We start from the raw sequence: 20,928 nt of genomic DNA, 5'->3' as shown, positions 1-20,928 counted from the left end.
GCCTGCCTCCACCATCCCTCGGAGACCCCTCCGAGCCCACACTCCACTCTGCGCCTCAACCCGGGGCCTCAGGCCTTGGCCCCGTCGCCGCAACAGGAAAGCTGCCGGCCGAACCCCACGCTTCCCCCGGCAGAGTCGGGGAGACCACCTGCACCCTGCGTTTCTTCCGAGCTCGCCCCACACGGCGCGCTGGCGAAGGTCTCCTCGAGAAATGCTTCCCATCAGACGTATCGCTTTAAGTCAAAAAAGCCTGCCTCCAAAAACATCCTCAGAAATGCAAAAGCAATCTTCAAAAGAAAAAGCCCCAAAACCCTAGAGAATGCCTGGCGAAGACAAGCCTCAATTACCACCCTCTCTGGGTATGATAAAAATTCCTCTCCGCCTCTCCTCGAGACGAGAGTCTTTGCTCAAAACCTTTCTCTTTTAAAAATAACTGCAGTAACCAACCATTAAAACAGGGGCTGCGTTTTAATCTACCCTTTCTTTTTCTCTGGTTTTGAAACCGGCACCTTCCGACTTCACAGAAGACACGAACGCAGACTTCTAGCCACCATCCAGCACTACTGCACTGGGCGCCAGATCGAGACCAGCAGACCCGGAATGCAAGCTGCTTCAGAGACTCTGGAAGTGTCTGTGCCCCCCCCCCCCCCCGAACCACGCACCCCACGCTCTCACTGTCTTCTGGGCCCAGCAGGATGCTACTGTGTGTAGCAAGAAGACATCAAGGGCCACTGAAAGACAGCAAAGCCTTCTACGACAAAGAGATGCCTCTCCAAACACTCTGTCCTTAGCTTCTTGCATCTAGAAGCCGAAAGACGTCCTTCACGGAAAACAGAATGTGTTCCCAAAAAAGCATGTCAACAGTACCTTCCATCTGAAGCCCTGGTGACTTCCAACTTCCCTCAAAGCCACCTCCCAGCGCCGTCCACGGGGACCCGGGTCACGCCTCCCACCGCCGTCCATGGGGACCCGGGTCACACCGCCCAGCACCGTCCACAGGGACCCGGGTCACGTCTCCCACCGCCGTCCACGGGGACCCAGGTCACACCTCCCACCTCCGTCCATGGGGACCCGGGTCACACTGCCCAGCGCCGTCCACAGGGACCCGGGTCATACCGCCCAGCACTGTCACCAGGACCCGGGTCACACCTCCCACCTCCGTCCACGGGGACCGGGGTCATACCGCCCAGCGCCGTCCACAGGGGCCCAGGTCACACCTCCCAGTGCCGTCCACGGGGACCCGGGTCATACCGCCCAACACCGTCACCAGGACCCGGGTCACACTTCCCAGCGCCCTCACCAGGACCCGGGTCACGCCTCCCACTGCCGTCCACAGGGACCCGGGTCACACGGAGTCTGGACTCAGATGGCCCCGCAGAGCTTCCTACACCTGTTGCTTCCCAGCCTCCCCCTCCCCCCTCACCACCATGGGCAGGAATTCGCTCTCATCTGGCTTTGCCGCTCCCCAAACCATAGCGAGGTACCTAATCTGGCAAATCCACTCCTCATTAGCTGTGGCTCACGGCTCACAGCGTCACATCTTCAAAGATGAATTAAACACCCAAGATCTCAAGAGAGATCTCAAGACAGGTAAAGGACAGAATCGGGCCGGAGCGCTCATTCTCAGACTCCGCGCACTGGCAGGGCCCGAGCGTCTCCCTCTCTCCACAGTCTGTCACTCCACGGCCCCTGGATGCCGGCAGAGGGCCAGCACGAGGGAGGGCAGAGGCAGGCCTGGGAGGGCCCGCTTCCACATAGACACGAACTCCCCAGAGGAAGGTGCAGAACAAGGTCACTCACTGCAACAAATCGTTTGTAACGACAAACGTGGGTGACAGCGCAAATGCCCACGCGCAGCAGAGGAGCCCGACAAGCCCCGGATGGCTGAATAAAGCCCCACAGTGGAGCCCCCGGGCACCTGCCTGTACACATCTCACCTCAGGACCCTGCGGGGCCACGTCCTCACGCTCCAAATAAGTCAGCCCCTAAGATGGCCACAAGGGGGGCACACCCATCGCGCGAGGCAAACAAGCAGAGGCGGATCTAAGTGTGTCACAAAGGAGTCACGAAGCCACTCTAAAGGGAAGAAAACCAGCCCGGCTCGCTCTGACAAACAACGAGAACCGCACGGCACATGGCTAACGACAAAGAGGACGAAGACCGTTCTCCAGTTAGTACGATTGCTTCCCACAGGGGAAGGGCTGAGCAATTCCAGAATTATGCACCCGGCTTGAACAAACACGAGAAAACACTGAGAATCACGACAGCCAGGTTTCTAACTCGGGAAAAGGAGGACCCGAATGTAGAAAAGCCCGAACGACCCCTGGGTGTCAGGTTGGAAACAGTGGTCAGGAGGAACTCGTGTCTCAACACCACACGTACAGACGCGTGCATGTAGATGCGTACGCCGGGCGCGAGTTTGCTTGTGCGTGCGTTCACACACTTCCCGGCTCTGTCCGCTCAGGGCCTCGAGCAGCAGTGGCACCCCGGCAGACGTGAGCGCCCCCGGCACCCAGACCCTGGTGTTTAAACGCCAGTCCCCAGTAAGACGAAGCAGGGCTCCCTGGAGAAAAGGTTGCTTCCACGAGCCTAGAACACCTCTAACGGTAAGGAAAGACTCAAGATCCAGGAAGGCATATCAAAGGGACACAGGAGCCAACTGAAGAAAGCTCCGGATGGTCAGGGCTGGGATAATCACTGGATTATAACCTACAGAATAAAATAAATATCTGTGAGTCCTATCGATACAAATAAGCGATTGGGCCCATAGATAGCAAGCTGTTCTCATAACAGAATCTACTTAACAAATGTAGAAGCAATGACAGAAACGGGAAATCGCCTTTAGGCAAACGGTACAGCACTAGTTTTTACAGGCAGTAGCCGCCAACGGGAGATAAAATTCACGGTGAGATACGAGGAGACAAAGCGCAGCCGTGGAGTTCTGTGCTCTCCTCCGCAGGACACTCAAAATTTGCAAAGGGAACAACGGTGAGCTGACGGGGGACAAACCTGACAGACGCCACCCGGACCAGGCAGTCGCAGGGGATGTCACCAGGAACAGCAGGTGACACCCTTCGCTGCCTGTGTGTCCCCAAACCCACGGAAGGGACTCCTGGCCCCCCACACCGCAGGATGGGGCTCTGTGGGGAGGCAGCGCCCCACAGAGGTGACGAGGTGCAGGGAGGCCCCGTCCACTCCGACTGCTGTCCTTGTAAGACGCAGAGAGCGGGCCGCCCACACGCACACAGGGCACGACCTCTGAGCGCACGGTGGGAAGGCGGCATCTGTGGGCCAAGGGGAGGCCTGGGGAGGGGCCAGCCCCACCGCACCTGGACCCCCACACACCTGGACCGGGACCCCCCCACACACGTGGACGTGGACCCCCCACCATACCCGGACCTGGACTCTGAGCCTCCAGAACCGGGAGAGAATAAGCCTCTGCTGTTCCAGCCGCCACAGGAAACTAACAGAGGCTGACGAGACACAGGAAGAAAAGCTTGATCTCGCTTTTGTGGTTTTCTCGTCAAAGGCGCATAACCCCAAAGGTCTGCCTGACCCTCAGGTTTGCATCCCGAGAAAACATCAGACCGTCCCCAAAGTGAGGGACGCCCCGCAAACTAACCGTGCGAAGCAAAACGGTCACAGAGACAAAGAAGCCGCACATCTGCCACGGGCTGGAGGAGCTGCCGAGAGCCGGACCCGCCGCGGGAACGAGCCCCAGCAAGTGAACGGACAGAACCACCGCCTGTCTGCAGCGAGGCACCATCAGCGCTCCTTTCCAGGCTTCAGAGATCGTACTTAAAACAGCAGCAGGAAGGGGCGTGGGTGAGTGGTACCTGGAAACGCTACTGTTTTGCAGTTTTTCTGGAAGTTTAAAATCACTTCAAATTAAAAGCTAAAAAAAAAAAAAATAGAGCTTGTAAAGTGGTGACCTCCTAGCTGAACTTGAACCCACAGGTATATTTCAGTCAACAACGCGAAAAGCAAATCCGAATTAAGTGCCAACGGTACAAACGCAGAGATATAATTTAAAATCCAGATTCGTGGCTTCTTTTCACAAAACCACAAGTTGTGGCGATGCCCCATAGAACCACAGGACCAAGGCAACGGCCCCAGCGCCATGTTCCCACGGTCACAGCCGCAGCCCCTGGGGCACCAACTCCTGAGGCCGGGGGCCCAGCACCTGGGAGACCAGCTCCGTCCACCAGCCCCAGGTGTCTCCGGAGCTCCGATGGGTCTGGACGCTGGGGTGAAGGCCCCCGGACGCTGCACGCTGGGGACCGGGCGCCCAGAGAAGCTCCACCTTGACCACGGGCGGACGTCAGGCTCCGGAGCCCGGGCTCAGCCTCTGCCCCGAGCACGCCCTGCACGTCTGCTTCGGGAGCAAATAACCTACGGGACACACTTGACACCGAAGAGGAGAGACCTCCCTACCTTCCGGCGCCTCCGAAGCCTGCAGCCTCGCCCGAGCCAATGCACGAGACAAACGTGATTTTCGGGAACGTCCTCGGCCACGACTCGGCACTCCTGATAGAGCAGGAAGTACACGCGGCCCCGCGTCACGTCCCGGCCCCGGAGCGCTCTCCTCTCTGCAGGTCGTGAGGCCCGGGCGGCATGCCTCACCTGAGCGCCAATAAAACTCTCCTCCTTGTTTTTTAAGGCAACTCGGAGAGTCTGTTCGTTCGGCACTGGCACCGGTCACGCTTCTGGACGCGTGGTCCTCAGCCTGCGGAGCTGCGTCTGACACCCAGATGGGGCAGGGGTCAAGTGCGCGGGGGCGTCGGCGCTGGCGTGTGCTCCTCCCGCCCGCCTGCCCACCACCACTGGACCGACAGCACCACACGTGTGCTCCTAGGGGAGCGACACCTGCTTCCCTGCCACCTTCTGCCCCGGGGCAGGCACGCGGCCCCCAGGGCCACTGACAGCCTCTCGCTCTCCCTCCTGGGGCTCTGCATTTGGGTCGGGGCCACAGGCGCAGAGCACAGGGCAGCGCCCACTCACCTCACAGGGCTGAGGTGACAAAAGCAGGGCAGGGCCCCTGGGCTGAGACCCCTCCCCCCAAGTCCTGTGTGCTAGCAGGCGTCCTTCTGGAAAACTCTGCTTGCTAAAGTTAGCCACGGCTGGCCTCCGTTTCTGCACAGAAGACCCAGACGGAGCAGGAAGAGCTAACTGACCCCGTGGATGTCTTATCACCCCCGCGCGCATTACTACACACGACAAAACAGAGGCACAGAGAGGCGAGTCGCTTGGCCCACATCAGGAGCCAGTGTCTGTGGAACAAGCGAACAAGCGAACATGTGAGCACATGAGTGTCTTGGAGAACTAACACGCCCTCGTGATTACCTGCAGTGGCTTCCTGATGGACATCTTTCACGGCCACCTGGACCGCCACGCCGTGCTTATCCCGAGCCAACTCTGCAGGGGCCTTCCGATGGCCACACACCGGGACGGCAGGCGCTGACCGGAGCCTCTGAGCCCCCGCCATCCTGCCCGGGCTTCCTCGCCAGCTGCCGTGGGGAGTCAGGGCCAGTGTGTGCTCCCACCGTGCCTGAGGCTCAGCCGGGGGTGAGGTCAGAATGCACAGAGGGGCAGACCCTCCCTTTGCACCTGTTCTCAGAGTCCTGCTGCTGGAACCTCATGGATCTCGTCATCAGACTCGATCTCCTCCAGGCGTCAGGACAATCGTGACCCATGGCCTGTCCTGGAGACTCGCAGTCAAAGTGAAAGCCCGTTTGATGAGTGAATTTCAGACAACAGCACTCAAAGCTGATGACACCTAGCTCTTTGAAATGCTCATCTGGGTTTTCTAATTTTCACAGCGCGCGAAGAATCTACGTCTCGCTGGCCTGGCCACCTTCCGGGGGCAGCAAAGGTTCGCCTTCATTGACCAGGGAAAGGTGAGGGTTCAATCCTGAGCTGCAAATTACAATCCACATCAGATGCCGTGAGCGATTTTAACTGGCGGGAACGCCGACATCTCTGACCCACGTTTAGTCAGAAGACCGCAGCACTCCCTTCCGGCCGGGGCCTCAGGGACATCTCAGGGCAGGGAGCATCTGCTCGCGCTCGCGTCCCCCTCAACAGCCTCTAACCGGCTGCCCGGCCGAGCGTTCCGAGCTGTGTTCGCTCAGCAGGCTCCCCGGAGTCAGACGGGACACTGCATCAGCAAAGGGGGCCAGTGGCTGTGATCGGCACGGCCAGGACTGGCGCAGCGGCCGAGAATCCGCGTAGCGGGGACGGGCACAGTAGAACTGGCACAGCGGCCGTGGATCGGCACAGCGGTGTGGGCCAAAGCACAGGGGTGGGACTCTGGATTACCAGAAAGAAGCAAACACCGCAATGGCACCTGGATGCCAGACTCCCGACGCGCACACGTGCTCAAGGCTCGGCCGGCCACACGATGCTGAACGGGACACAGAGCCCGGCCACCCCGGCTGCCTCATCCATCCGACCCGGTCCCCGCCCGCAGGCCCACCCGGGACCAGAATACGCGTGGGGGTCTCAAAGCAAGACTGCTCAATACCAGCAGGCTCTGTTTGGGCTCTGTTTCAGAGCAGGAACTGACCCAAGTTGGTTTCCTAAGGAAACAATGAGATTATCCCTTTTAACGCAGGCGTCCACGCGTCAGGAAATAAGCAGACAGCAGGACAGCGCAGAAGAACTGGCGGGGTAGAAATACTCCCTCGCGGGGCCAGCGGACCCCTGGAAAAGTTTCAGGTTTTGTCTCGTTGGCTGGAAAGTCTCCTTGGGAAAACCCTGGAACGAGCCACCCTCCAAAAGCACAGTTTGCACCAGGCAGCATCGAGGGGGAGGGTGCTCCCCGGAAGGGGAGAGGCCAGAGGTGAGGGAGCCAGGGTCCCATAGATGGTGCCCCCCCCTCGGGAAAACGCCAACAGTAAGCACCACAATCTAACAATGTGCAGTAACTCGGTTTACCGCCCGCAGCCCGTGGGCACTGTGAGGAAGGTCGTGTGGGGTCGACAAGGGGCGGCCCCGTTCTGAAAGAGGAGAAGGCAGGAGGGCTGGGGCTGTGTGGGTGGGAGAGCAGGCAGAGGTGTGGGGTCCCGAGGGTGGCGGACCCTGGGGTGGCCCTGCTCAGAGAGGGCCTGTGAGGAGGAAGGAGCCCTGATAAGTGGAACAAATTCACCTCCCCCCCTTGCCAGTTCCGGGGCTCACGCCTGCCTGACCACACAATAGAGGGATGTGTGTGTGTGTGTGTGTGCGCGCGCACGTGCTGGGTATGGGGCGTGTACTGTGTCCATGTGTGCTAGGTATGGATGTGCGTGTGTGTGTACTTGATGTAGATGTGTGTGTCTGTGTGTGTTCCAGGCATGGGTGTGTGTGTGTGTGTTTTGGCTCTATGTACATCCATGCGTGTGCTGTGTGTGCCATGTGTGTGTGCCCGTGTGAACTCACTGGGTGTCTGGACCCCACAGAGCCCAGCACTCGAGCCCCGTGTCTTCCCCGTCGCCCCCCCCCCACAGGCAGGTCCCTGGCCCTCCTGCTGGGTCTGCTGCCCTGGCTTCAGCCCGGGGTCCCTCAGCCCCAGGCCCAGTCTGGGCCCCGACGCCCGCCGTGACTCCCGGCCTCCGCCTCCACTAGGGCAGCCTCAACCTCAACCCCACGACGGCCTCAGAGTCCTGAGAAAGAAGCCTTCTCTGCATTTGCACACTCTCGATTGCAGGCCGGCGCTGTCTCTGGGCCACACTGTGACACCCTCACCGCGGGAACGCTAAAGACACGCCCCCCTCGTGCAGACCAAACCTCCAAGGCCGCTGAGCCTCGGAGATCTTCCCTCTGCATGGTGGTGGCATTCCCGCGGTGGCAGAGGGGGGACCTCCGTCCCAGGGACCAGTATCCTCTCCTTGGAAGGAGTCGTGCGAATGTGTGCCGACGACAGGACAGCTGGGGGACAGAGCCGCTCACGCGGTGGGGGGGAGGGGGGGTGGCGATGTTCAGGGCGCACCGAGCCGCCGCCCTGAGCAAAGCTGGGAGCCACCGTTCTCCCGTTTCGCTGGAGGGAAGGCTTCACGCAGAAAGCCGGACTGGGACGCTCGGCCAGAGATCTGTCCCCGAGGCCCAGAGTTTAGATTCTTCCTCAGAGAAACCTGAGTCACGGACGATGCCAGCCAGGTGGGTGGGCTCACGTGGTCTGGGCTTCTGGAAGGTCAGTCTGGGCATGCGGGGGGAGGCGGCCACGGGGGCAGTCGGGAAGCCCCCGGCCCAGCAGAACTAAGGAGGAACAAGGGCTCTGAGCCAAGGGAATAAGGGGATGACGGGTCCTGGGTGGGGACCAGAGACAGCAACCCAGGCTGGCACCAAGGTTCAGGCGCAGACAGAGGGAAGGGCGGCACCGGGGCAGAAGCCAGGAGCGCAGAGGAGTGGCAGGCCCAGGGGAAACGCCCTGCTGGGCACCCAGAGTTGGGAAACCCACCGGAACAGACACTTTGTGCTGAGGCCACGGGGGCCGCGTAGGTTTGGGTCTTCAGTGACCTCTGTATGTGGCGACACTGACACGTCAGCATTTCTGTGGATTCGGACAGGTTAAACACTTACGTGGTCGTGTGACAGGGACACCTGTGCAAGGAGTTAGAGGAGGTGATGCAGCGGGGACGGGCCAGGGGCACGGGGGCGGCCCCCCAAGAGGACACGTCCTGGAAGCCAGTGAGGGGGTCGAGGGGCCACGGGCATCGACGGGGCCCAACACTGTCCACACATCGGAGACAGTGGATGCTGGAAAGGGCCCTGCGCTCGGTGAGCCAGAGACCTCTGGGCACCTGGAGAAGTTTATGTAGCTGGAAGAGAGGCTTCAGGACAGAGCGCGCAGAGGCACGGCGTCGCTCCAGGACACTTGCTGGGCACACACCCAGGACCAGAGCAGGGTCTGGAGGAGGTACCTGCACACCCACAAGCTCGGCATCTTGCCGACAGGAGCGGGGAGCACCCCAAGTGCCCATCGGTGGGCGGCCGGGTGAACAAAATGTGGGGTCGCAGAAAATGCATGTTTTACGTACAGGAAAACGGAGTGCTCTTCAGCCTTAAAGGAGGAACTTCTGACACGTGCTTCCACGTAGACGGACCTTGAGGACACGACACCAGATGGAATAAACCAGTCCCAGAAGGGAGGACAGTGCAGGACTCTACTTACGTGAGGTCCCTAGAGGAGTCAATTCACGGTGACAGAGGGCAGGTGGTGGGCGCTGGGGGCTGGGGCAGGGGGTAGCGCCCGCGAGGGCAGAGCGTCATTTTGGGAAGGTGGCAGCGTCTGGGGACGGATGGGGGTGGCACAACAGCATCCATGTGCTAATGCCATAGACTGTGCGCTTAGAAATGGGTAAGACAGCAAGTTTTAGATTATGTCTATTTTACCACAGTTTAAAATTCTCTTAATGGTTCGTGATTGTTTGAAAAAGAGAGAGAGGCCAGGTGCCGGGGCATTCCGAGGTCAGGACCGTGTGTGCAGAGGGAGGGGACGGACAGGAGAGGCCTGGGACACAGCGGTCGGCACACAGTAAGTCCTCAGTTAAGGTTGGTGGAACAGGATGGGACAGGATGGTGTAGAAAATGCTGGAAGGAAATGTCTTCGGCACGAGTGCAAACGACTGAACATATGGTGAGTTCTGAAATAAATTCCTTAAAAAACACACCGCCTGGGTGCTGAATCAACACCGAATCTCGGGACGCATCCCGGCACGAGACAAGCTCGCGCTGTTTAAAGGACAGAGCACATGTGTGTCCCATTGCACCTGCCATTCGTACCCACTGATGGCAGGGAAGCGAATGCGACGGGAGTCCCCGTTACGACACAGCGGGACCAAGAACTCATCACTCAAAACCGCGCAGAAATGGCCCCCCCGCCCTCAGCTCCAAAGCGTGGTTCCCACGGAGCACACACTGATGGCACCATCGAGACACACATCCCCCTCCTCCAAGAACGACTTTGTTTTTAATGTTAATTTTTAAGAGAGAGAGAGAGCGCGCGCGCGCGAGCACACGTGCATGCGCAGGGAAGGTGCACAGCGAGGACAGAAGATCCCAAGCAGGCTCCACGCTAACAGCACAGAGCCCAACGCCGGGCTTGATCTCACCAACTGCGAGCTTGTGACCTGAGCTCAAGTCAGATGTTCAAACGACCGAGCCCCCCAGGTGTCCCTAGAAGGACGTTTACTGTAAATCAGAAACATCCATCCACACACATCTACGAAAGCTACGTCTGGTCCCAAAGGCCTTTTTCCCCAGGGTCTACACCGTGTGACCACTGAGGGACTTCCCAGAAACAGTCTCAGGAAAGGAGCTCTGGGGAGAGGAAAACGCCAGTGTGGGCCAGCACCAGGGTGACCTGAGAGTCTCTCTGTGGCCCCACAGACAACCCAGTCTCCTCAGTGCAAGATCAAAGACCAGAGGCGAGAGCGGATTCACTTTCACTCACCAGTCTGTGCCTGAGCTGGACCGTGACGAGAGGAGATCCTGACAAGTTCTGGGACAGTGTCGGCGGTGGGGACACCTCCAGGGAAATCAGGTAGCTGGCTGCAGACAGCGGGTGGGTTTTGTAATTTGCTGCCTCAGCAATCCTTGGAAGGAAATGGAAAATCATTACAGAACAGAAAAGGGGGAGGGAACGCAGCTAGAACCTGGCTCAGAATTCTACGTTAGGGCCGAAACTTTGGAGACTGAAATCTTTCTCGGGGGGAGCTTTGACTGGTCTCGCTCAGTACCCACCAGGACCCGCAGAGGAGACCTACAAGCGGGCACTACCATGTTGCAGGGAGAGTCCCGTCATCCGGGACCTGCTCTGCGAGGCTGGAGGCCGGCACCCCGGGCGACCTCACAGACAGTCTGCTGGAAGAAGATGTGGCCCAGGGAGCGTGACGGATGGAAAGGACAAAGCTCTGGGTTTGAATCTCGGCAATCCCACTCACTCAGCTGTGTGACCCTGGGTAAGTGACTTACCCTGTCTGAACTTTAACCTCCCAGCTTATAAAAAGATGGGATCAACGGTAGCGTGGTGGGCACCTGTGGTCTTGCCGCCCGGCGTGCGTTCGTGAAGGGCCCTCCGTTTCCTCCAGGTGACCACCCCCTGCCCCCCTTGTAGCCAATGTGCCCTGCTGCTGACTCCATCGGCTCAGGAGTGAGCCCTGCTGCCCAGGCCTGAACCACCCAGGGCACTGCCTCCCTCAGGCCACGGTGACTGTGCAGAGGTGGGCACATGACCCGGGAAAGTCCAAGGAGATGTGACAAGATTCAGATGGAAAATGCTGGGTCCGAGACCCTCGGTTCTCTCGGCTACACGTCGGCCCTGAAGGAGGTGCCCTGGCAGTGGTTCAATCGGGAGGGAAGAGATGAACTGGGAGAGGAGCCCCCCACCAGGGCAGAAGTGAGATCGAGCAGAGTGACATCAACTGGATGCTGGATCGAGCTGCTCCTGAAGCCAAAATGCCCATGCGCCTTTCAGCCGACACGATCCAATGAACTACCCTCCTACTTAAGACAGTCCAAGCCAGCTTCTCTGTTCCTTACACCCCGATCGAAAGACCCCTACATGATGTATACGGCACTTGCCTCATGGAGTTATGAGGTCAAAGTGACATTCAGGGTCAAGACGGGGGCGAGGCAAGGAGCCCGGGACGCAGGTTTTAAGGAGGTGCCCACACTCAGGGCCTGGCACACGCGGCCCCTGTACGACCCCACGAGTGAGCGCCTCCCTGAGGTCTGCGCCCCGGGCGCCTGCCTGCCTCACCGCGGTCCTAGCCCGCCTGCACGCAGTCAGTGAGCGGCAAACGTCTGCTGCGTGGACTTCGACTCTGGAAAGCCACCCCGGAGCGCCGGAGACGTGGGGTCCCTGGGATCCCGCACGGGCCACACGGTCACCTGCTGCTTTCTTGCCTGGTTGGGACCTTGCCTGCCTGCCACCCGCTCTCCAAAGTCTGGCGGGGGACTCTGCTACCTTCCTGTGTCTGCGCCCACGGAGCCGTCTTCCTGACGGCCAACGCGCTGGGCGTAGTCTTCTTCCTCCCTCGACTGAGCTCAAACCCCTCTCCCCGTCAAGCCTGCAGAAGCTTTGCTAGAAAGCGTGCAGTGAACACTCGCTCTACTCCTAGGGCCCCATCCCTGGTCCCCTGCCAGTGTCACAGTCACATCACCTGACAGGCTCAAGCCCTCCACACACACGTACAACTTTCTTCTTGCTGAACCGCGAGGAAGCACGCCGTGACTCTCCTCCCCCTAAACGCTCTAGCAAGCCCCTTCTAAGCGCGGAGTCAGCCTCCTCCGTAGCGAGGCCCAGTCACCACACTCGGAAGCCAGACACTGATTCGCTAACACGATGCGACGCCTGTGCCTCTCGGCTGTTTCGTCCCAACGAGGCCTGTGCGTTCGCCAGGGAGCGCCGCTCCGCGGGCCCATGAACTCTGGGACGGTCCCCACGGTTCTTCCTCTTTCGTGGACGTCCAGCAGTGCAAACCGCCGTTTGCAAAATGGCCCTTACTTTAGATCTGTGGACGGTTTCCTCGCGTGGGGCTTCAGGCCACGCACCTGGGGCAGGATCACTCCACGGGCCACGTTAACTCCCTCCATGGCGTCGCACCGGGGGGACACAGGATACCACGCCCCAGCGCTGACCATACTGAGAGCGACCAGCTGGCTGAAGTGGCACCTGACAGCCGTCTCCAGCCTCAGGTACCCTGCTCACTTGGTGAACTAACGAGTACCCTTGAGGCGACAAGGCACGACCCCGTTCCAAGACTGCCCCTCACCCGGTGGTGCTAACACCCACTGATGACGTTGCCCCCATCAGCGACTGCATGCAGGGCGGCGTCTCCGATTCTGTCATTCCTCCCGCGTTGACCGGATAGCGTTACTCTACAAGAAGGACGCGAGCGGACACTTAAGTAAGCCGCAGCCCCCGGGAGCTTCTCCTGCAGCACACGTGACTCCGTCAACAAGACGCGGAGACCTAGAGACCCGAGTCACAGCCCTGCCTCTGCCCCCGGCAGCCTTAACATCCCGGAGAGGGCCCGGGTCTCCACCTGTGGAGGGGGAGCGGAGACGCCGTGCCCAGCGCGGATCCCCAGCCCTGCTCTGAGGGACACGGCTGTCCCAGGTGCTTGCCCGGCACAGCACGGCCCTTGGGAAGAGCAGAGCAGTCCTCATCACGAGGGGGCACGTGACGCTCCAAGGACCCTCCGTGTCCAGGGGGCCCAGCAGGGGCCGGCCACGTGCCCCCAGGACCCGTGCACAGTGAGACGCTGCCCCTGCCAGTGGCTGCCGGGGCCCCTGCAGCAGCCCGCCCAGGGCGTGGCCGTGGATATGGTGACCCCGTGCCAGCCTGACCCCCAGCTTCATGCCCTAGACTCACGTGCTGGCCCCACCCTGCCCCCAAGGGCGACCGAGAGAACGTTACGACCCCACCGCCCCTTCCCTTCTTACGGAAACCTTCCGTGTACGGAGGCCCCGTGCAGAACGCTAGGGGAAGGGGCCCGGCTGTGGAGGCAAGCAGGCAGCTGGCTCTACTAGTCTAACCCTAACCGGGCGCGGAATTTCAGAATTCTCTTCCAGTCACTGTGGCGAGGACGTCCAATCCTCTTATCGAGTGATTACAGATCTCGTTAAGCAAGCACTTACAGATGTCGTTAGGAGCAGTGCACTTTGTTTAAACAATTAACTCACTTGGCGCTCAAGGCAGCCTCACACATCAGTACTGTCCCCACCCCTACTCTAGAGAGGACGGCACGGAGATGGCCAGGCATCTGCCCAGTTCACGCAGCCGGTAAGGGCCCCGCCGGGAGAAGAGAGCCAGGAGCCCAGCACCGACTCTGTGCTGCTATCCACGACGCTGCCGGTGACTTCCGTCCCGCCCTGATGCCGCACGTATGGGGGCTGTACTTGAGAAGCCATTTCAGCGACTTTGTTTCCCAGGTTAATGTCGCCAACAAGAAGACACTTTTGCACCAAGTGCCGACCTTAGACCTTCACCCGGGTTGAAGATCCCACACATGAAAAACATGTTCTCATCACTGCAAGATGTTTGGACTTTGGGAGAGGAGTGTACTTTTGGGGCCGGCAGGTTCCGGCAGTCGGCGCGAGTTACTGCTAAGGGGCAGGGGGCCGTGGGGGGAGGGGAACCACCTGGTGTGCGAGTCTCAGAGCCCACGACTTTCAGACACAAGAGGAACTGACCGCGGGGGTCCAGATCACGCCAGCATGGGTTCTGAGGCGTCCGAGAGTCCTCCCTGGGGGCAGCCGGGGCAGTGAGGGCAGCAGGGCGCTAAAGGCTGAAGGCCCTGAATGTCCCACCTGCAGGCTTTAGGCAGAGCCTTGGCCCACCCCCCACCCCAACGCGGGGCAGGACAAACACAGCCTCTTCCCCCATCTGCTGCTGCCAGCACTGACAGAACCGTCTAGCAGGGGTGTGCAAACACAGGCCTGGGCGGCTGCCTGCTCCTATAAATAAAGCTTTATTGGCACACAGCCGCTTCCACTGCTTTCCGCGTTGTCTGAGGCTGCTTTCACACTTCCAGCGCAGACGAGTAGTTGTGAGGGAGACAGTATGGCCCGTAAAGACAAAAATATTTACTATCTGGCCCTTTATGAAAAAGTCTGCTGGCACCTGGCTGGGGTCATGATTCGACTCGGTCACAGCAAATTGTCCCCTGAAATGCGCGTTCCACCTTTTCTTTCCTCTGCTAGTCTGAGGCAGGAGGAAGATGTGGATGGGGGTCCAGATGCCGCTCTCCCTGCACGCCCTTACCCTTGGCCCCCATGGCTCCGCCTCAGGAACACACAGCTCCTGTTTTGCGACGACAAATCCGCTTCGGCCTGAACGTTCAGCTATGAGAGCTGCAGATTAGGGCGGCCAGGGAAGGGCCCGTTTTCATTCATAATCTTGGGATTGGAGAAGTGTCCCCCCAAAGAGGTGGGAGGGCATCTTTTTGAGAAAAAGCGGTGGCGTTTTCCTCTGACGGCTCTCCTGAAGAATTCTGGAAATCACACACAAAGAGTGGCAGGGCCCCTCTCCTTAGTTATAAGGAAACTTGTCCAAGCGCAGGCCTTCCCAGGGCGATGGGTCCCAGGTCCAGAGCAGAATCGTGGCTGTCTCCTTCCCTAGGCCACCCTCTCCCCAAAGGCTGCGTCCCTCCAGGTGGTGGGAAGGAGCAGTACTGGGAGACAGGACGCCAGGGCTCAGCCACCCGTGTTTCCACAAGGTCTTCATCCCCCACCCTTCATCCGGACGCAGTTCAAATAGCCTGCTCCCCATTACCGAGGGGTCCACACAGCCGGCATCCACACAGCCCCATTACCGAGGGGTCCACACCACCGGCTCCAGCACCAGCATCCGCAGCCCACCCCGCAGGGCAGGGCAGCAGAGGGGGCCCGCAGCTTCCCGGGCAGGGGGGAAGCTGGGGGGCAAGAGAGCCAAGTGGAGCCTCACCAAGCCGGGGTGAGGGCAACCCTATGAAAAGGGAGGCACAGACCCTCCCCTCCCCTCCCCTCCCCTCTCGGAGGAATCAGCCTCTCCCTGTGGTCTGAGAGGGCTGACCCACCCCCACGTGAGCAGACACCGCCAGCGAGACAGCAGGATGCTCTGACCCCCCCATGAGTGGAAGGGCCAAAAGGGGGCAGGACCCAAATGGGCCAATCACAGCCCTCCCTGTGTTTCCACAGGGTCATGTGAACAGACCTAACCAATGAGAGAGCAGGATGCTCCGGGCACCATGAAGGGGGTGGCCAAGAGGGGCACATGACTCAAATGGACCAATCACAGCCCTCCCTGAGTTTCCACCAGCACATTCTGGAAAGGCTCCTCTCCTTCGGAGACCTCAGGACCCAGAGGTGGGGAGGCAGTCCCTGAGCTACGGGAGCCCGCCATGCTTCTATGTAGAGGCCTCCCTGGACGTGAGCCAACACAGAAGTGAGCACAGACAGGGCACGGAGAGATCAGATCACAAGGCATCCCCTGGGTGCCTGGATCTAACTGTGCCTGAAGCCTCCTTAGTCTCATGAGACCCCAGTCTCCCCACCTTCCGCCTAAGCCAACGTATCTAATACACCCTGACTGCTGGAGACATGTGCCGCTGTCCTCCCACTCTACGGAAGTGGCGGCTGAGGCTCAGGCAGTTGGGTCACTCGCCCGCAGTCACGCAGGTCCTTTCAGGCAGGGCAGATATGGTCGCCTGACTGCTGCACTCTCAGGTTGCCCACCCAGGGCCCGCCGAACCCCCAGTGTCCTCCAAGGCTATAGTGTGTGTGCCTGTGATGGCAGGGAAGTGGCGGTGTCACAGCCACCCAGCAAACGAGCACACACACACCCACTGCCCTCTCCATACCATGTGACCCTGAGGGACTCACTTGGTCTTGGCTGGCCAGATGTTGTCCAGGTAATTGTGCATCGTGTGGTAGAGAAGGCCCACGATGGTGGTCCAGGCTGGGGAAAAGCAGAGGGTCACAGACACCTGTCAATCTTCCTGGTGACGAAGCCCCCAGCCAAACCCACTTGCCCAGCAACGCACAGTGCAGACCCTCACACCCAAAACTCCGGGGGCAGCTCCTGGGGAGGGCGGGAAGGGAGAAAGTGAGGGACTCTCAGGGTAGAGTTTTCCATGAGTCTGAGTAGAAACTTTGTGACCCTTCAGCTGTGGATTCAACCGTGACAATGACTCCCTGCTCCTCCCCTGAGTCAACTCCAGACAGACAGATACAACAGCTCCCAGGGGGGGAAGCCAGACTCGCCAGAAACGCTAGAGCTCGCGAAGGCACAGGGCCCCGCTCGAGGGGCGGTCCCAGCGCCAGCCTCCAGCTTTGCTCCTCAGGGTGAGCACGTCCTGTTTGCTGCTGGCGTATGAGGCATCTGTAGTAACACGCATGCTTGAACGAGCCGGCAGACGCAGGGTTTACAAGCGGCAGTGACCACATACATGCCCCTCATGCCTCTCGGCTGGGTCCCACCTCTCTGCCGTGCGACAGCTCTGAAGCAGGAATCATTGTTTCTGTTATTTCCCTCCACCCGTTTCACGGAGAGCGCTTGGAGCATAAGCGGTTAGCTGTCTTCCCGGGATCGTCGGGGATATTTGTTGACTCTGTTAGCATTTCAGGAATGTCTTTAACATCCTCTAAGTCTCAGCATGTGCCACGTAGAGGGGCTTTGCTCATTCAGCTCTCGAAACAATATTATGAGCCCAGTACGAACACCGGCCCCGTTTCACAGATGAGGAGACCGCGACACAGGCAGGTTCGGTAACTTGCATAAGGCCGCAAAACCCGTAAGTGGCTGAACCCGGAATTCCCAGGAATTCCAGCCACCAGTCAGTGCTCGTGACCAGTAAGTCCTGCTGCCGGTGGGAGGAGCCTTCACAGGGGACAGCACGAGGCTGCGGCCCAGCTCACTCGGCAACACTGAGGGTTTCCAGCTCATGCAGCCAGGTGTGTGAGATGAGCAAAGGTCACGTGTGCCCCCGGCGGATCAGAGCATCATCTCCAGACCTTTCTGGAGTTCACCCCAAGTGTAGGGGGCTGTCACGTAACATCCCCGGGCACCTTTCACACAGGCAAGCAAGATGGTGCAGGGAGCGGAGGTGGGCTCCCGAGGGCTGGCGAGTGGGGACTCCCTGCTAGGGAGGGGACACCGTGATCCTACACCACCCACACTGGTCTTGGTCCCCAGTCTCTAAGGCAGAACCCTGGGAATCCCATGTCCTCTGGCCAGAGCATCAGGAGCTGAGTCAAATCCACGACTCCCCTGACACCCCGAGGGACGAGTCTGTGACGAGTCACTTTTCAAGGAGTCTGGAGGGACTGTGACTGCAGTGGAAATGGCCAGAGTTGCCTGAACCCCTGAGACAGAAGCAGAACCCAGGCCCCCTGGGCAGACAAACCCCAAACCTAGCCCGAGGCCAGGGAAAGGGGAGGGGAGAGATGGCCACATCTAGTCATATGCGGCTGATGTGTCTCAGTGCAGATTTGGGAGGACACAAGGCGTCTTTCACGGTGGATCAGAATCGCCTCAAGAGCCTCCCCAAAATGCAGATTCCCCGCCCCTGTCCCAAGTCCCAGTTCACGAGGCTGGAGGGCACTGGGAATCAGCATTCTGAGTGAGCGTCTCGGGAGCTTCCCGCCACACCCTGAGAAATGCCGGCCCGGAGCGCAGGAAGAGGCGAGCAGGTCTGAGGGCGGTGGCTCGCCAGGTAACAGCTGGCAACACATCTGGAAGGGCTGAGGACTGGCGGGGCCTGCAGCTGCACTCACCTTGGCTGCAGAAAGCCTCGTGGGGAACCTCGATGTAGCTCTGCCCCTGAGCCGGGAAGCGGTAGTGGGAGGAATTTATGGCCTCGGGTAGGAGTTTGGCCACAGAGAACTCTGAGAACAAGCCAGAGACAGGAAGCCACAGTCAGTCAGCTCCGCGGCGCAGGAAATTGGGCTGTAAAACCCCATCTGCCTCTGCTGTTTTTAAAAGAACATGCTCCCCCGGGTAGTGTAATTACCTCTAGAAAATGACGACCTGAAAAAATGAGTCCGGGGAAAGTAATTTCGAGCGTGGCTAACGTGTCCATCCGGCCACACGCTGTGGGGGCCCCGTGGCCTGAGGTGACCTCTCCTTCCCTCCGGGCCTCTGTCACCATGGCTCTCAGTTATGCAATGAGCCCCCCCCCCGCCCGTGCGGAGGGGGAGCTGCTCCTCACCACACTCTGGGGGACCCCGTGAGACACAGGAGGAGGAAGGCACCCGAGACACACACCTCCGGCCGTCAGGCAAACGTGTCATTGCACAGAGGGAGCCATCGCGGCCGACTAACTCCCACTACAACTATCCTATGTGGCTCAACTAGGCTTCTGATCCAGAGCCCGGCTGCTGCGGTGGAACTCAGCAATGCTCCCTAGGTAAAGACTTGTAGGAGGGAAGCGCTGCGAAGTCAGCGCACATGGGACGCTGCTCCGACCATCCCGGAGAGGCAGATTTAGGCCAAGCCTCCAGGTGGCTCTCGGAAACCCGATTCTGCACCTTTTATTTCACAGGCACTCAAAGGAGGCGCGGCTTTTCGACTCCGTTCCGAGCACAGACGACCGAGCACAGACGACCGAGCACAAGATCAGGCTGGCCCCCCAGTCGCCATCAAATGCTTACGTAGCTTTGCGTCCGCATCATGGCTGAGCACGTGTGCCCCGATCTCACTCTCCCCACAAAGTGTAATTCTGTGTAAGGGCGACCCAGTTCAGAAAAGCAGCGAGGTCTGTCTGGGCTGATGGGCGTGGTGCTCCGTCTGTGCGCGTGTGTGTGCCCACCTGCACGTGTGTGTAAACGCTGCCTGTGCACTCATCCCCGCGCGTTCATACGCTGTGCGTGCGCCTGTGCCCGCGTGTTTGCACGCTGCGTGTGCACCTGCGCGCGCGCATTTGCGCACGTGTGTGCGCACCTGTGCGCTTATGTGTGTGCGCTGTGTGCGCGCCTGTGCGCGTGTGGGTGCGCACCTGTGCGGAAGTGTCTGCGCACGCGTGAGCGCGCGCAGGTGGACGCAGGGCCGTCAGCGCGAACTCCAGGGGCCAGCGCCCCTCCCGCGGCTCCCGCGCCTCCGCCCCCACCAACGGCCGCGTCCCGCCCTGGGCGGACGACTACCTGCCATGGAGGAAGAGCCAATGATGGTGACCTGGGGGTCGCTGGCATGCACGTTGGAAGAGATGTGGCCCATGACGGTGTCGACGGTCTCTATCAAGCCCAGCACGATGGCGTTGTCCTGCAAACGACACGACGTGAAGGAACTGAGCAAATGGAACGGGCACAACTGCCCTCCCCAGACGCACTCGCCGAGCTCGCGGGGTCCGGCTCCGCACTGGCGCCGCCGGTGCCCCCTCCCCCTCCAAAGGAAGAGCGCCCCGCGTCTGCGGAGGCCATGGTGGGCCAGGCCTGACCTCTCCATGACCGGATGGGAAGGAGCCATGCCACTACCCCTCTCAGAGGCAAACGCCCCACCGAGCCCGCGGAACACAGTCCCCCGGGCCACCCAAGCCATTGGCTCCAAGGCCTAGCCCCAGGTGACAAAGACCCAGTCCCAGCTGTACCCTGAAGTCACCAGGAACTTCAGCCAATCTCTGACCAGCCCTGCCATGCCCCCTTCTGTTTCCCGTGGAAGGGGCTGACTGGCCCCAAGTCCCCTCCAGGACAAGGACACCGGCGGCTTCACCCTATTCTACATGCAGGGGACGGATGCCAGCTCCCCAGATCCTCTCTGCATGACCTTCCTGGTGCACCCCTTCCCTCCAAGGGCCCTCTCCACTTACTCTGCATCCCCCAAGCAGAGAGGATCCCAGTGGTTGCTGCCCCCAAGAAGGCAGGGGTCCCTCCTGGTCACCCCGTTTCTCTGCAGACAGCGCACCTTGGGCTGACTGTCCCTCATCGTGAGACACTCATCTACCAGGGACAGGGCCTCTCAGCCACCCAGGCACGCAGTGGCTGTTCCCGTCTGCCATCGTGCCCCTCTCTCCTTCCCGCCTTTCTGAAAACCATCTGTCAGCTAAGCGACCTTAGCATTCTCTCACAAACACACGCTCCGTGGGAATCTAATGAGGTGGAAATAGAACAGGGAGGCCAATTTTAGACATTTTCTTTCAGGCCTGTGGCCTGGTTTCAATCAGCTAAGCCCGGTGGAGCACAAGGAGATCTGTGTTTCTGGCCGGCAGTTCTGTTGGGCAGTGGCTGATTCGTACCTTCTCTCTAATGAACAGTCGAGCCTGCCTAAGCCTGAATGGTTTCATGATCATTTCTGTTCTGTGGCAGAGCATTCAAAAAAAGTCACTTTAAAATGATGCTGAGAAAATGGGCCTACTCAGGTCCTCCGCTGGCCATGTTCCCAGGCTTTCCGAGGCGGCAGCCCTGTACAGAGCCACCCCCGGGGGTCATGAACCCTAGAGGCTGTGCCTTTTAGAAAAGGTTTCCAGGTAAGAT

At 59.9% G+C, this 20,928-nt stretch overlaps 1 protein-coding gene across 1 annotated transcript in view; it reads right to left on the bottom strand.

Annotated features, from left to right (window-relative positions):
* Positions 1-20,928, bottom strand: part of ADGRD1 (adhesion G protein-coupled receptor D1) — an 84,063-nt gene that overhangs the window by 24,863 nt on the left and 38,272 nt on the right. Inside the window, exons 10-13 of the mRNA XM_049620643.1 lie at positions 19,603-19,720; positions 18,238-18,348; positions 16,345-16,420; positions 10,430-10,571 (exon numbers count right to left, since the gene is read on the bottom strand). Of these exons, the coding sequence (XP_049476600.1) occupies positions 10,430-10,571; positions 16,345-16,420; positions 18,238-18,348; positions 19,603-19,720 (447 nt within the window). The remainder of the gene's footprint in view (positions 1-10,429; positions 10,572-16,344; positions 16,421-18,237; positions 18,349-19,602; positions 19,721-20,928) is intronic.

The sequence above is a fragment of the Panthera uncia genome (assembly GCF_023721935.1).
Source record: "Panthera uncia isolate 11264 chromosome D3 unlocalized genomic scaffold, Puncia_PCG_1.0 HiC_scaffold_9, whole genome shotgun sequence".
NCBI lineage: Eukaryota > Metazoa > Chordata > Mammalia > Carnivora > Felidae > Panthera > Panthera uncia.
Note: the sequence above shows the minus strand (reverse complement) of the source record. Positions and strands in the feature narration are given on the sequence as shown.